The 15757-nt window shown below is 39.6% G+C and overlaps 1 protein-coding gene across 1 annotated transcript in view; it reads right to left on the bottom strand.

Annotated features, from left to right (window-relative positions):
• ZNF407 (zinc finger protein 407) overlaps positions 1-15757 on the bottom strand; it is a 427312-nt gene that overhangs the window by 159184 nt on the left and 252371 nt on the right. The window contains exons 6-7 of the mRNA XM_059409836.1: positions 12880-12963; positions 3350-3470 (exon numbers count right to left, since the gene is read on the bottom strand). Of these exons, the coding sequence (XP_059265819.1) occupies positions 3350-3470; positions 12880-12963 (205 nt within the window). The remainder of the gene's footprint in view (positions 1-3349; positions 3471-12879; positions 12964-15757) is intronic.

The following is a 15757-nucleotide window of genomic DNA, read 5'->3' as shown; positions in this document are numbered from 1 at the left end:
ATATTTTTATTCCATGGAAGTCACACATACTCAAAAAAGGAAAAAGATATTCTCCTTGTTGTTATAAGGCAGACATGATAAAAGCATTTTCTTATTACACTATGCAACCAAGACGATCATTGTAAACTTCTCTGCTCATTTTTAAATCTTTTGCTCATCAGCAAGAAAACAAAGGTATCTGTTGCAACTGCCACATTTCATTCATAGTTCCTAACATCACTATTCATGTACCTGCAAGGGTTGGTATTCCTAAGCAAGGTTAACTTGTCTTTGTTCACGAGCGAAGCAGACCTAACCACATGTACACGGGCCTGTTACATGAATAACAAGTGTTCAAACTGTTAACTGTCAATAATCAAATTTCCAAAAATTTCTAAATAAAGATAAAACCAACCTTTTATCAAGAATTTCAAACATTTCAAAAGGAAATTTGACAGACATCATGAGATATAAGTGTCCCGAGTATTAATTCATAGGGCAGTGGCAATATTCTTGAAAAACACAATCTCCTTTTACACACAGTGGCTGTCGGAGGCATTGCAGGGATGGAACCCAGCTACCTCAGATGCCTTCTGAACGGACATGACGACATGACGCTGTGTCAGGGAGACCGCGTGCATACAAGGCAGAGATCACAACCTTAACCTCATCAAAAGCATAATACGATTTCAAACCAAGAAAGCCTGAAATATTTTGAAATGGTTAGGCACACAAAGACTAAGTCTACCAAAACATAGTACTTACCAATGAGACAATATTCTAACCCCTATCTTTGTAGTAATACTATAATAATTAATAATCATAGTGATACTATTAAATAAGTTAAATTTAATAGTATTAAAAGCCATAAGTCATACTTCTAGGAATTTCTTTTGCAAAAAATCATGGATATGCACAGAGATTTAGGAGTAAGCATTTTCAAATGAAAATGCCTAAAAATAGCCCAAATGTCTAAAAAACCTCATAAAGTGACTGCTGTTTATCTGTCTAACTTGAAGCCATGCAAGCAACAGAATGCACTGGAGACGAGCGGTCCTCAAGTGAGGCATTCAGAGCTCAACGGTTTGTCAGTGACTATGTAACAGACGATGCTGGGTTTAATGTATTTTTGACAACTTCAAAAACTGGGGGAAAGTCCATCAGGGCATGCGTTATAAATAAACTTCAAAAAACGGAAGACCTTCAGGGCACTGACCCTCTTGCACTGAATACGATCCTGAGATCACCAGGTGCAGCAACACCTGTAACCATCCAAGGGACAGTCTGAGAGGAAACCCAGGGCGCCCGCGTCTCTGTCAGGCCGCGCTCCTCCTCTACCGTGAGCGAGGCTCCCGGAAGGCTGCTCCTCTCGCCACCTGTCTGTCACGAGAAGTTAAGACGGCAGAGCCCGCCGGGTCCGCTCCTGCAGAGCCTGAGCCCTTAGCTACCCGGCCTCCTGCTTACCCCAGAACAAGGACACAGACCGGACACCAGGGCTAACTCAACAGCTATTCTGATCAATAGCTTCCCCATTGGAAAATTTTTTCCTGTCAAAACAGCATCATATAATTATTCCTTAATATTATGAGTAAATATTACAGATGTTACCTAAGAAATTCACTTTTAAGCAGTAAAAAACGCTTTTATATATTTTATATAGGGGTGTGGAAATGATCCTGTTTGAAACAACAGTTCTGCTACTTTTGAAACAACAGATTGAAAAGCACAGTTACACAAAATTAACGGAACGGAAAGGTGGTCCCAATTTGTTAAGTATGAAACCTAAAATTTAAAATAAAAAAATCCCCCAGAACCACAACTCAAATCTAATGCATACAATATAGACCGAAAGGGTATAATCCTGAGCTTAAAGAGATAACTAGGGGAAATTTTTATAATTTCTCTAATTGCTTTTCTGCGTTTTATGGAGAAGGCAACTATACAGTATGACCTCTTCAGTATGGAAAAGAATATTCTGTTTATTTTTTAAAGAACTCATATCAACACCTTAAAATCTCTATGTCTACCTCTAATTGGATCACCATTTTACCAAATTTCCCAGAAACACCAATCTAGTGCTAAGCAAAGACAGAACTCATAAAATGTTGAATGAATGAATAATTAATGAATGAAATATATCTGTAATATCTCTGTAGTATTAAATGACCTTTCACATAAAACTTACTGCAATACTGAGGATAATAATAGAGATTATGGCAATCTATTTACCGAATACACAGGCTACAGGAATCCACAGGAATACAAAAATGTCTTTTTTAATGAAGGCTTCAGGCTTAAGGTATATATAGATCCTAACGTTTAACAGTAGTGGGCTGGTTGAAAGAAACCCCCTCCACATCCCTGTGTCGTCATGTGTAATGGGGTCCACAAGATCTTCAGCTCTGGAATGGAGAAGGCCCTCACACAGAGACTCAGGCTGCACAGTGTGGCCGATGAGGCCCTCAAGACACATGTCATCTGGCTGCCTGCAGACTCTGTGGTGTCTAACAAACCATCTAATGTGCTCTGAATTCATTCTCATGGGCTGCAGGTATAGCACGATCTGGCTGCAATGTCCAGTTCCCATTTTAATTTTCACCTGCACCCTCCACACACACTTCATCACAGAGTTAAACGGGATGATTTACCACTGCCTGACCAAGTTGTCTTGAACTTCTGGCACCTATGTCTTGCTGTGGCTGCAAGGCTGACTCTGCAGTGCGGCAGACATCCCTTAGCCACCAAGGATCGCAGGGAACGGGCTGAGCACTTGTGATCTGGATCACACTGTCGGCCCGAAAATGCTACAGCACACCATTACCTCCTGTGCTCAGGTCGTGGACATTTCCTCATCTTTTAAGCACCAGCTGAAATGCTGTCTCCACTAGGAGGACGTGCATGTGGCTGGACTGGTTTCTTCCTATGGACACTCCTGGCCTTTTTCTTTCCTGACTGAAATCTGTATTATAACTCTTTAGAGGCACTACTAGTCACCTATTATGCCTCAACGTCCTTCATTTCTTGCATTGTCTTCACTGCCTAAAAGTGCTTCACTCAGTGTAGACGAGGGCCACATGCATGGAATAACTCATGAAGTGGGACGGTCCCTTACTCTGGCCAAGAAATAAAGTCACCTGAAATTCAGGTGTATAAAGGATTACAAACCCCAAGTATCAACATTATAAAAAATGGAAAAGAACTTTACAATTTTAAAAACAGTCACTAAAATTGGATGGTGAAATTAAACTCCTGACCTAGGAAGGGAATCCTGCTTTACGCTGTGCTAATTCGTGTTCATCAGAAGAGTGATTCCTTCCTTGAACACAACGCGACGGCCACTGACTCCACCTGCTTGGTAACAAACCCTTACCTGTAGTCACACCAGGGGCACCTGTAAGGCTTCTCTCCGGTGTGCACCCGCTTGTGCCGAGTCAGATGAGACTGGGTTGTGGAGGCAAAGCTACACTCATCACATTTGAAAGGTTTTTCTCCTGCAAAATATAAAGCAGTGCTATACATGAATAATTATAAAAACTGGAAATAAAGGGCCAAACCTGCTACTAACAATTAAAAAGAAACTTATTTCCATAAAAATTTAAGAATATAGTTCAATGGGCTACTCACATTTGGGACGCCTGAATATTCACTCCCCGAGTGAGAAACTTAGAAGATACCACTGATTCTTACTTCTCTATTTGAATGGAGGCAAGGTACATATGGCGCTCAAATGTAACTTCCACAAACTTACACAAAAGCCTGGTCCAGCACTGCATTTGGAGTCATTTGACAAACTATGTTACACTAGAGCCATTAGAAAAATCTCCCTGAGGATAAAAGCATGAAAAATCATAGAATAGAGATATTCTTTGAATATACTGTATAAAATCTTAAAGTTAAATATGAAGAAAAAAATAAAGCTCTAATTTGATACCAATGAGAAAACTGTTTGAGGTAAGGAAAATTTACAGTTCATGAAAGGTGAGTAAGAGGTCACCACAGACAAACAGGCCTCAAAGAAACACTTGCAATACTATTTCACAGTGTCCCCTGGCTGGATCTAACTGCTCTACCCACACGCACACTTCACCCGTCAGCTGGCTCAGGCTTGCACGCTCACGGCTAGTCTTCCGACTGACATCTTTCTCTGCACTCACCACTCCCCCTGCGCACACACACATTCAAAGAAATAATCAAATCTCAGTTTTTAATTGTATTAGCCATACTGGCTGGTAAGTACTTGAAATATGGCTATTTCACTCAGTATAAGCTTTCAATTTAAAAAACTGATATGGGATTTACCTATGTAAAAAAAAAAAAAATGTCTGTAGAGAATAGCTTGGGAATGTGAATCTACTTTCTAAGTATAAATTTTATCAAATCTAAATATCAGTCACGAATTAGATATAAAAATTTAGCCTCTGGACTGAGATGTGCAAGAAGTATAAAATGCACTCCAAATTTCAACATCCCAGAACAGGAAAAATATAATAATTTATATTGATTTCATGTTGGAAATGAAAATAATTTGAGGTATTTCCGTAACATTTTTTTTTTTAAGTTTCGAGCTTTAATTGGCATTCCAGTTAATTAACATAGTGTGTGATATAAGTCTTAGGAGGAGAATTTAGTTATTCCCCACCTACATACAAGACCCAGTGCTCAGCATCACAAGTTCACTCCCCTTAATTCCCATCACCTATTTCCCACAACCCCAATCCCCCTAGCCCGCCTCCAGGAACCTCCAGTTCATTCTCTACAGTTGAGACTCTATACAGTTTGCCTCTCTCTTTTTTGTTCCCCCATGTTCATCTCTTTTGCTTCTTAAATTCCATCTATTAGTGAAATCATAAGGTATTTGTCTTTCTCTGTCTGACTTATTTTGATTAGCACAATACACTCTAGCTCTATCCACGCTGTTGCAAATGGCAAGATTTCATCCATTTTGATGGCTGAATAATATTCTTACATATACATATGTATTTATGTATATAAAGGAATACACACCACATCTTTATCCATTCATCAGCTGATTGGCCATTTGGGCTTTTTTCCATAATCTGGCTCTTGTTGATGATGCTACACACCATGTCCCTCTGAATCAGCATTTTGCACCCTTTGTACCCATTTTGTACCATATTGGTACCCTTCGTACCAGGTGGTTTTGAATCACCGAGCAGTCCCATTGCTAGATCATAGGGGAGTTCTACTTTTAATTTTTGAGAAACCTCCATAATGTGTTCCAGAGTGGCTGCACCAGTTTGCATGCCGACCAGCAGGGTTAAGAGGGCTCCCCTTCCTCCGCATCCTAGCCAATATCTGTTGTTTCCAGTGCTGTTAATTTTAGCCATTCCGATAGGTGTGAGGTGGTATCTCATTATAGTTCTGATTTGTATTTCCTTGATGATGAATGATGTTGAGCATCTTTTCGTGTATCTCTTAGCCTTCTGGATGTCTTCTCTGGAAAAGTGTCTACTCATGTTTTCTGAATTTGTATGGGACCACAAAAGACCCCAAATAGCCAAAGCAATCTTGGAAAAGAAAAGCAAAGCTGGAGGCATCACAATTCTAGACGTCAAGTTACATTACAAAGCTGTAGTGATCAAGACATGATGATACTGGCATAGAAACAGACATACAGATCAATGGGACAGAATACAAAATCTAGAAATGGACCCACAACTGTATGGTTGACTAATCTCTGACAGAGCAGGAAAGAACATCCACTAGAAAAAAGACAGTCTCTTCAACAAATGGTGCTGGGAAACTAGACGGCTCCATGCAAAAGAATGAAACTGGACCACTTCCTTATACTATACATAGAAATAAATTCAAAATGGATGAAAGACCTAAATGTTAGACAAGAAACCATCAAAATCCTAGAGGACAACACGTAACCTCTTGGACACTGGTAATAGCAACTCCTTAACTAAGTATGTCTCTGGAGGAAAGGGAAACCAAAGCAAAAATAAATTATTTGGAACTTCATAATCAACACAATCAACAGAACTAAAAGGTGACCTCTGGAATGGGGAATCTGCAAATGATACATCTGATAGAGAGTTAGTGTCCAAGATACATAAAGAACCTATAAAACTCAACACCCCAAAAATAATCCAGGTAAAAAATGGGCAGGAGACATGAATAGACATTTCGCTCACTATTTAAAAAAGCAATTCACCTGTTACTCTTTTTTTTTTTTTTTTAAAACATGGTTGCCAGGAAACCTAAAATGACAAGTGTAGCTTCCATGACATTTCTGTTGGACAGCAATGAACTAGAGAAAACTTCACAACCACCTCCTCCCCCAAATTATCTATAATATACAATAATACTCCTCTCAGCAAACGTTCTTTCTGAGAAGTTTTACACACAGATTAATTTTATGTATGTGCAAAATTCTACTTGCCACATCTTAATTCTGGTGTTTCTTTTTAAATAGCTTTACAAGTATACTGACTTATGTAGAAAACAAAGGATGAACTACCTTGGTATAAAATTACTCTACATCAATTCCACTAGCAGCAAGACTACATCTGTCCTGAAAACTAGAATGTTTAGAGTCTTGTCCTATTTATGTGTCAGTTAGCTGAACACATTCACGTTTCAGCAGACGGCGTCCTACCTACTACTGCAGGCCGGGTGGCGGCTGGAAGAAGCCAGATGGCCTTCAATCCCAGTCCAGGTTTTGCCATATTTCACTCCCTACCTGTCAACCCCCTGGACAAGATCAGAAGGGTAAAACCACCAAACAAACAGGACAGCAGGACAGTTATGAGGATTAGAGAAGACAAAGCACATGCAAGGTACTTCTCAGAGGGTCCAATGCCTCGCTGCTTCTGTGGCCTGTGTGCCTGGAGTGGCTGAACACAGGTCCGGGCACACTGCCCTACCACGGAGATGAAGAGGGGGCACACCCCCGTGCTTCTTGTCAAGCTTTCCAAACCAGTAAAAAGACAAACCTTTGTTTTTTTTTTTAGACAAATCTTTTTATATACAAAACAATCATTTGGTTTCTCACAGTGAATTTAACATAGAGAAACCATTTAATGGATCCTACAAGGAAATACTTGATTTATTTTTGTAAAAATAAGAACATATGCAAAGCAGAGTAAAATCTTAGGAGTTGAGAGGCATATCTGTACCTTTCAGCCATTTATTCTCAAGATAAATCCCACCTATAACACAATTGAGTGGTCATTCAGGGTCAACTTGAATAACTTTGTTCACGGTCTCTAAACTGCTGGTCAAGGCACTTACATTGGTAGAGACAACTATACCGAACTTATACAAAAGCTCCCTTTCATGATGGTGGATTTTGCTTTTGTTTGAGACAGCAGATGATCTTCCTCTTGCCGAGGCTGAAGAAAATCTCTATGTCTTCAAATTTGATATAGAAATATGCTATATCATAAAGACACAAACATCCGCATGGAAACATATCTGAAAACTTCTCCATTCACTCTGAGAACTGAACTGCAAGACTATTTTAGCTACACACCAACATCACAGAGCAGCTCACATGGACAACAGGAACACAAAGTGATGCACTCATCTGGATAAAACCACACGCATTATTAACTGTTTCGCTAACTTAATGTAGCTACACTGACCATACAAGGTGGACTGAAACTACCACCACAATCAAGACAATGAACACAGCCACCACTCCCCAAGGTCCCTTTCTCTCTCTGGCTCATTCCATCCTCAAACAAACTCCCATCTGCTTTCTGTTGCTATATATTAGTTAGCATTTTCTAGATATTTCTATACATAGAGTATGTACTCTCTTTTGTCTGACCTTGTATCAGCATTACTTTGCGACTCATTCATGTTGCTCCGAGTGTAAATATTTGTTTTTTATTACAAGTGGAGGAGTAGCATTCCATGATATGAATGCACCACACTGTTTATCCATCCACCAACTGAAGGACGTTTGAATTGTTTGCATTTTGGGGTGTTACAAACTAAGCTGCTACAAATCTTTATGTGCAAGTCTATGCATGGACATGTATCTCTTTTCCTCTTGGGAAAACATCTAGGAATGGGTTGCCTGGGTCATTTGGTAGGTACATAATAATTTTATAAGAAACTGCTAACCTTTTTCCAGAGTGGTCTGACCATTTTACATTCCTACTAGCAGTAGAGGAAAGTTTCCACTGCTCCAAATCCTCACCAATACTTGGTACGTTCAGTGCTTTCAATTTGTATTTTTCTAATGATGTTGAGAATCATTTCATGTGCTTATCTGCCATACATTTATATCTTTGGTGACATGTCTGTTCAAATCATTCAACCCCCTTTTAGTTGTTTGTTTTCTTGTATTCTGAGACTCCTTTATACATTACAAATACAAATCCTCAGTAAGATTTGTGATTCATATATACTTTTCCCCAGTCTTGGTTTGTCTTCACATCCATTCTCTTCACAGTGTCTTTCCACAGGGGAGCAGCTAACTAATGTATAAAGTTTTTAGTTTGTCAGTTTATAATTTTTCAAGTTATGGGTTTTTTTTTTCCTAATTAAAAAGCAGGTTTCTGATGCGGTATCTAAGAAATCTTTGCTAATCTATGGTTAAAAAGATTTTTCTTCTAAATTTTCTCCTAGAATTTATATAGTTTTCAATTTTATATTTAGAACAGTTTGGAGTTAATGTCATACATGATATAATATACAGATCAAAGTTCATTTTTACTGCATACATATATCCAATTAGTCAAGCATTATATATTAAAAAGGCTGCATTGTCTTTGTTCCTTTGTCAAAAATCCATTGATCATACAGACGAGGGTCTGTTCTGTAATTTCTGCTCCGTTCCACTGACAGATGTGACTTCCTGATGCCAATACCAGAGTGACGTGATTACTGTAGCCTTATGGTAAGTCATGAGGCCAAGTTTGTTCATCGTCCTCAAAACTCTTTCAGATAGTTGCATTTCCAATTTTAGTCCATGTGCTGCTTCTGTTTGAATTTTAAAATGAGCTTGTGAATCTTTTAACACCAACAAGAAGCTTGGCAGGATCTGAATCTTTTGAGTCCATGAACATGGTATGTCATTCTATTTAGGTTCTTTAATTTCTCTTGGCAATTTTTGGCAGTTTCCAGTGTAGGAGTTTTGCACATCCTTTGTTAGATTTCTCTCTACATATCATACCTTGGTCACAGACAACTGACAACTACAGGCATGGATCTATCCTGTTCCACTGATGTATCTGTGTAACTTCAGGCCAATACAATACGGTCATGACTATTGTAGCTACATAATAAGAGATCAAGTTACGTAGTACAAATAATGAATCTAAGTCATCAAACAATAAAAGATGTTATTTTCATTAAGCAAGTAGACAACTATATCCTGATGTCTCCTTATTCCATTCAAACTAGTGTCTGAAAATGTGTCATGTCACAACTCACTGCTAAATTGTTTATTCAATAATGGTCTTGGGGTAGGCATCTTTAATCTATCCATTTTTCATGGATTTGGCAGGAATCTAGAGAGGATAGAGGGTGACAGTATGGACTCACTGTCTGAGTTAGCAGTGTAAATGAAAGGTCATTTAAGCTCTTCAAAGTTAATTTTCTAAGTTTAGAGATTTAACATAAGCATGTAAAAAACAAGGTTAACATAGCTTATTTCATCAAAATTTTTATGACATTTTTATATGACACAACTGAAACTTAAAAAACACTTTTAAAGAATAATGCCATTTATATTCTCTATAATTCTACTAATTTGGAGTTCACATTAGGCTAACATTATATTGTAAGGAACTATAAGTTGTCATTTCATACTTGACAACACTGTAGATTAAATTGTGTAACACTAAGAAATTTTGAATTATATTTTTTTCTCTAAAAAACTATAATGCCACCAAAATATGCAACATAAACATCCTATACTATAAGCACTAAGTAAAGGAAGGCTCAAGCATGCATGTATGTGTAGGTTCCCGGAAGGGGAAGAAAACAATGTCAATTTTTACAAAGTACAATTTAATCAAATCTGTGCATAACAGTTAGTTTATAACTCATTCATTTTGTTACATGCCCAGTGCTACTGTTTAAATATATTTTTTCATCCACAAATGATAATTTCTTCAGGTAATTTCAGGAAATTTCTTCAAGTAATTTTTTTCAGGGAACTATATTTCAGAAACACAGAAGAAGTTTTTGTGTTTGTTAGGCTCAATATAGAGCCCAAGAAATAAACTCACTTTTTAGGTTGTAAAATTTGAAAAAAATACACACACACACACACACATTTTAAATAAGAATTCCAGTTAGCTAATATTTGTCCATGCCTGAACTGAGATAGGCACTGCATGAAGGGGCGCACACACTTGTTAAGGACTGATCAAAATGACTTAGTGCACTGGGAACAGCCCTTCTGAAACCTCCGTCATTCCAACACCAGAAAGATGAGTCGATCAGGCGCGAGGCATTCCCTGCTCTTGAGCTGTGCTACCTGCAAGTCAGCAGGGCCACCTGCACCCACCCTACTCAAAAAAGCAGAACAAAGGCAGCCTTCCTTTCCTCCTGTTCCCCTTTCTGTGACATAACAGTGCATATTAAATCGTGTTGCTCTTCACACTCTCCTTTATGAACAATAATCTTGGCCAAAATAATCATTAAGAAATGTTCTGCATCTCAGGTAGCTCTGATAGAAAAGTAAAGAAAGTCGGGGTGGGGGAGGGGACGCCAGAATGGCTATGGATATAGAGCAGTGCCCTTTGTGTGTCAACGATCTGTCAAAAGGGCTGCACACTTCTCATGGAAACTCACACTTCGCATTCCTTTGGGCAGGCTGCTGGTTATTAAACTGGCCAAGACCCTTCAGCTACACGTGAGGATCTGCTCCTGTGCCCTTGAATCAAGGGTCTCTGACAGGTGATAAAAGTAAATCTTGGAATGGAGGATGTTTTGTGTCAGCCCCCAGACAGTCTGTATCGCAGGAGGGAACTATTTACGGCATTTGGAGCACTTTTGATACCTATCCCTTTCCACGCTGATTGTGATTTGCGTGGGCACTCTGTGGTAAAAAGGTAAACCATGTGGAAGAGGAATACATCAGAGAAATATAGATTTCAAATGCACCATACAATTCTGGCCTTGGGAAAAAAACAAGTTGTATGTTGCTTAAATATTACAAATCCAGCATAAAAGCCAAGGGCCTAGACTGAGTTGTACTAAGCTGTTTGGTTGAAGCAAACAGTCTTCAGAACTGACTTTGGTATTAAAGAATCATGTTTGATTTGTGCCACAGAGGCAGATAAATGCCACGAAGACAGATGCCTCTGTCTGTGAGACACTGTCCTATATGGTATAAAGTTAATAGCAAAGTAATAAGGAGCCTCTGGACCTGACATAAAGTACAAAGTTGTGCCTGCTCGACGCTGGCTTCATGATCGATCACCTGTAAGCGCCCGTGATCACAGCGCGACGGTCCTCACCACCGGGGAAGAGGGAGCTCCGCCGCGCTGGTAGAGGCGGCACAGGGGCTCCACGGGTCCCGGGCGCCAGCAAGGAGCGACCGGACAAGCAACAAGGACCACACGGCAGCAACACACTGAACACACTAGCGATGAAGCACTCGCATTAGCACAGGTTCACACACACACACACCACTCCAAGCTTCTCCGAGACAGCTGCCGAGGAGGGCTGGGTTCCACTGGGCCTCTCCTGCCGCCCCTGACCCCGATTCCCTTTCCATAGATTCACGGGTTGTGGCCACAGGTTGCTCCTATAAACTGAAAGGGGACTTCCCTGTTGACGGAATGGAGTGTAAGTTTCCAACATCGTGCTAAACACTGGAATTCCCCTGCCCTCGATAATAACTCTTACCCCATACAGAGACCTGAATCATACACTCACGGTCTGAAAGAAGTGACCGGCATTAGTTTTGACTAATCTTACAAATACCATGATGGGCACTGGAGCCACCTATGGCGGTTAAATATAACATACCAAGATCCAAAATGTCCCACAAACAACCCATTTCATGTGTCTTCATTTCACGCCACTCTGAGTGTGACCTCTGAACACCCACCGTCACGGTCCCCAAGGAAAAGCCCAACATTCAGTGACAGGTTGTGTTACCACATGATTTACCATCTAAACTAGGTCACTTTCGATACTACAACAGCTCTGTTAATAATTAGAAGGGACAATGCCATTAACAGCACTGTCCTGGGCACATATAATTTACGATTATTAATATAATTACTTATACGACCGACTAGGTAATCAATTTTAATGAATATTTAAAACTTTCCATTCTGAACTGCTCCTAACTGAGGCACCTACTTGATTTTGTTGAACCACTAAGGATGCGGATCGCAAAGAGGACGCTGCTCCGTGTCGCTGTCTACGCAAGTTGCTCTCCGTTCTTCAGAGCAAGAAAAACAGAAGCAGCAAGAACCTAAAACCGCACCCACTGGCCCCAACTCGCAGAGGGACTGCCCCTGGAGGGTCAGGTGGATACACGGACCAAGAATTAGCTGGGCGGGGTGGAGGGGGACCCTCTGGATAAGCCGGGAGCCAACTAAGGAGGCAGGGGTGAGGAAGGAAGTAGCTGGGGACGCTGAAGGGAGAGGCTGTGCCGGGGAGCCGGCCGGCCGCGAGCCTCACCCGCCACATCCACGGCCAAGTCCTGCCAGCAGAGAGAGCCTGCTGTGTCTGCACGTGGCAGAAAGCTCTCTCTCCTCCTACGGTCTCATGTATTTGCACTGCACATACATGCAGTAGGGCGACTTTTTTAAACATGTACAAATAGGTGACTCCAAATCTTAGGTCACTCAAGTAGAAACCTCAGCAGACCCTCAAGCACAGGGGTGTCACAGAAATGGACAAGACACGCCACAGAGAGCCGAGCGCTGGTGCTGGGCACCGGGCAGCCGTACTGACCTGTGTGCTGGCGGCGGTGCTTGGTGAGCGCGTGCCGAGTCCCGCCGGCGAAGCCGCAGAGGTCGCACAGAAACGACTTCTCGCCTGTTGCAACAATAAACAGATGAGGGACTGCGGAGGTCACAGATCATTAAAACATATCTATCAAGGCTTTCAGGGTTACTAATTCCTCCAATCAAATGTTTCCATGTAAATATGTCAAATGGGAATGAAATTACCACTGCGGTTTATTGACTGTGATAAAATCTGAAAAGCACCACTGAACATAATTACATACTTGTCAGACCCATAAAAATTAGCTTTATTATCAATGGAATGGTTTTGTACAACTTCATTTCTGGTAGATGTCTTCCAGATGGGGCTGCTTTATGCACTTGAACAGTTTTTATGCATATCCTGATTTTTTACAATTCCCATACATCTGGCCTTTCTGAGCTGAGTAAAGATTGCTTGGAATAGTTAATATACAGTATCTAGGATTCTGCTTAAATAAAACATATTGAATTTTCCAACAACTGAAGGATATTGAATTGGTTTTACCTGATTCTATCAGGTTCTTCTTTAATAACTTCCTACTTAATAATATGAATTAAATGGTTTCCTTGCACACACTGAAGATCCCAAGTAACAATAAAATCCACATTACTCAGCACCAATAACAATTCAGTGCTGTTTATGTTTCTCAAACTTGCATGGCATAAAAAAAACAAGTCTAGGGATTGCTAAAGAAATTGTAGAAAAACTTCAATTATTCATCTTTAATGACAGTCCTGGATGGAATACCCCTGCAACAATTAGAGACAGATTTGGCAGAGTCAGTATTTGTTAAAAGTGTGTAAATGCTCATTTTATTTAAGCATTTTTACACAAGTGAACACTTTCCCCTACAGTGTAAAAATGCAATCTATCTTTTTTCCAGCAGCATATTCAGGCAGTAAGCGCTGCCAAGCTGGGCAGTTTATCCCACAAGGCTCAAAGGGAAGGGCAAAAGAGAATAAAAATGCTAACCATGGAGCGATACAGCGAAATTATAAAATACATTTCCAGAAACAAAATAAATCATTTGTATCTATTCTTATAGACTTTACTCATCTAGATGCTTAATGCAACAAGTCTTTCAATGGTTTTGCCCCAGTCAGCTGGCTTTGTTCTAAAACATTTTGGCATTTCATAACAGAAATTTAGCTCGATGAATTTGGAAAATGCTGGCTGCCTTTGTACAGTTAGAGGAAAAAAATAGTAAATATAGGAAGGCAGAATAACTTCAGTGACCACAAAGAGGCCCTTCACTTGTGAGCATTATTAGCTTTTGTCATGTAGATGAACTTGCATTAATAAAGAGAGTTTTAAAGCAAATTATGTATAATCTCATTTCCCAAAGGTATCTGAAAATGTTCACTGTTATCATTTATGAAATAAAGTTGAATTTAAATATTTTTTCCTATCTTTGCTTTCCTATTTCGGGGTTAAGTTTGTCCCTTGGCATCATCATCTCAAGATCTAAAAAAAAAAAAATAGAGTAGATGGCTGTGAAGAATAAAGTTTAATTATAATCACTCATTTAATTATTTAATCAATTTGGAATATAAATCTTGCCAACCAGCCATATTATCAATTAAATAACACTGAAAATAGACTTTTTAAGAATCCCATAGATAATTTGCTCATTAATATTAACATACTATTCTATGTGGAGGCAAAGCTGTTCCCCGAGATGTCTTTCCTAGCACAGTGCTGTGGGCATGCACCCCCGTACACACGTGGCCACACGTCTGTGCCCGGTCTCCCCCATGCATGCCTGAGAGCACATGTGTGTGCGGAGCCGTGTGGCAGTGGAAGGGCTGTGCCACCCAACTAGGGAAACCTCTAGTGTGACAGAGGGTCCTTATTACTCTGAGATGCAAGAAGACGGGGATTCCTTTCTCCCATTTATGAACTTCTTTGTGACCTACATCTTTCTTATAACATAAAAACAGAAAAATTCTCATGAGATTTATATCCTTCACAGGCAGACATGCTGCAGAGATATATGAAGTTTTATTCCCTTTCCTATTTGAAGATATGTTTAGGCACAAAGACAAAATTATTAATAAATTTTCAATGTGATTCAATTCTAGATATATTAATGACCTTGATTTTTTGAAGTGCAGAATTTTAGTTAGGATGTTACCCTGCAATGTATTTGTACGTCACATTTACCTGGTGACTTGATTTTTTTTTTCATTCTGAATTTGATTTCACTTGTGTTTTGTTTGTTTTTTGAGGGGGTAGAGGCATTAGGCTCGGATAGTGGACATCAGACTATTTTTCAAAACAAAAATTTTGAAGAAAAAACTAAGTGTAATATTTCACTCCATAGAGGGGGTTCACTTAACATACAATATTTACATAATTACAGTAATCTAATAGGAGACTTTTCTGAACAACTTGAATTAGTTTCACGTGTGCCATTTTGCATTCAAATGTAGAAAGACACGGAAACCAATCCTTTATTTTCTATTAGAAAACAGCCACTGTCCCCTATCTCTCATTATGGTGCAGACTACAAGACCTAACAACAAAAATCCATATTATTGATCCAGCCAAGTCTCCACAATTATTCTTTAGAAGGAAACGCCGACGATAAATTACATCTGCACTGGCTTTTCATCTGCTGTTCGATATAAGTGATCTCTCAGGGCAGGCTGGGGACCTTAAATCGTCACCGCCCTTGTCAAGGAAGCTAAGGAGGCCTGGGCTTCCCACAAACTGCTTCAGAAGAACTTTTAACCTATAATTTCTAACAATAATATAGGATTCTTGGCAATCAGAAGAACATTTGGGAATGCTGATTAAAATTTATTATTCTTTTGCCTTGAAACAAAATACTTTCAGAGGT

This window comes from Mustela nigripes, chromosome 8 (assembly GCF_022355385.1).
Source record: "Mustela nigripes isolate SB6536 chromosome 8, MUSNIG.SB6536, whole genome shotgun sequence".
Classification (NCBI taxonomy): Eukaryota; Metazoa; Chordata; class Mammalia; order Carnivora; family Mustelidae; genus Mustela; species Mustela nigripes.
The sequence above is the reverse complement of the archived record's forward strand: the minus strand, read 5'-3'. Positions and strand labels throughout refer to the sequence as shown.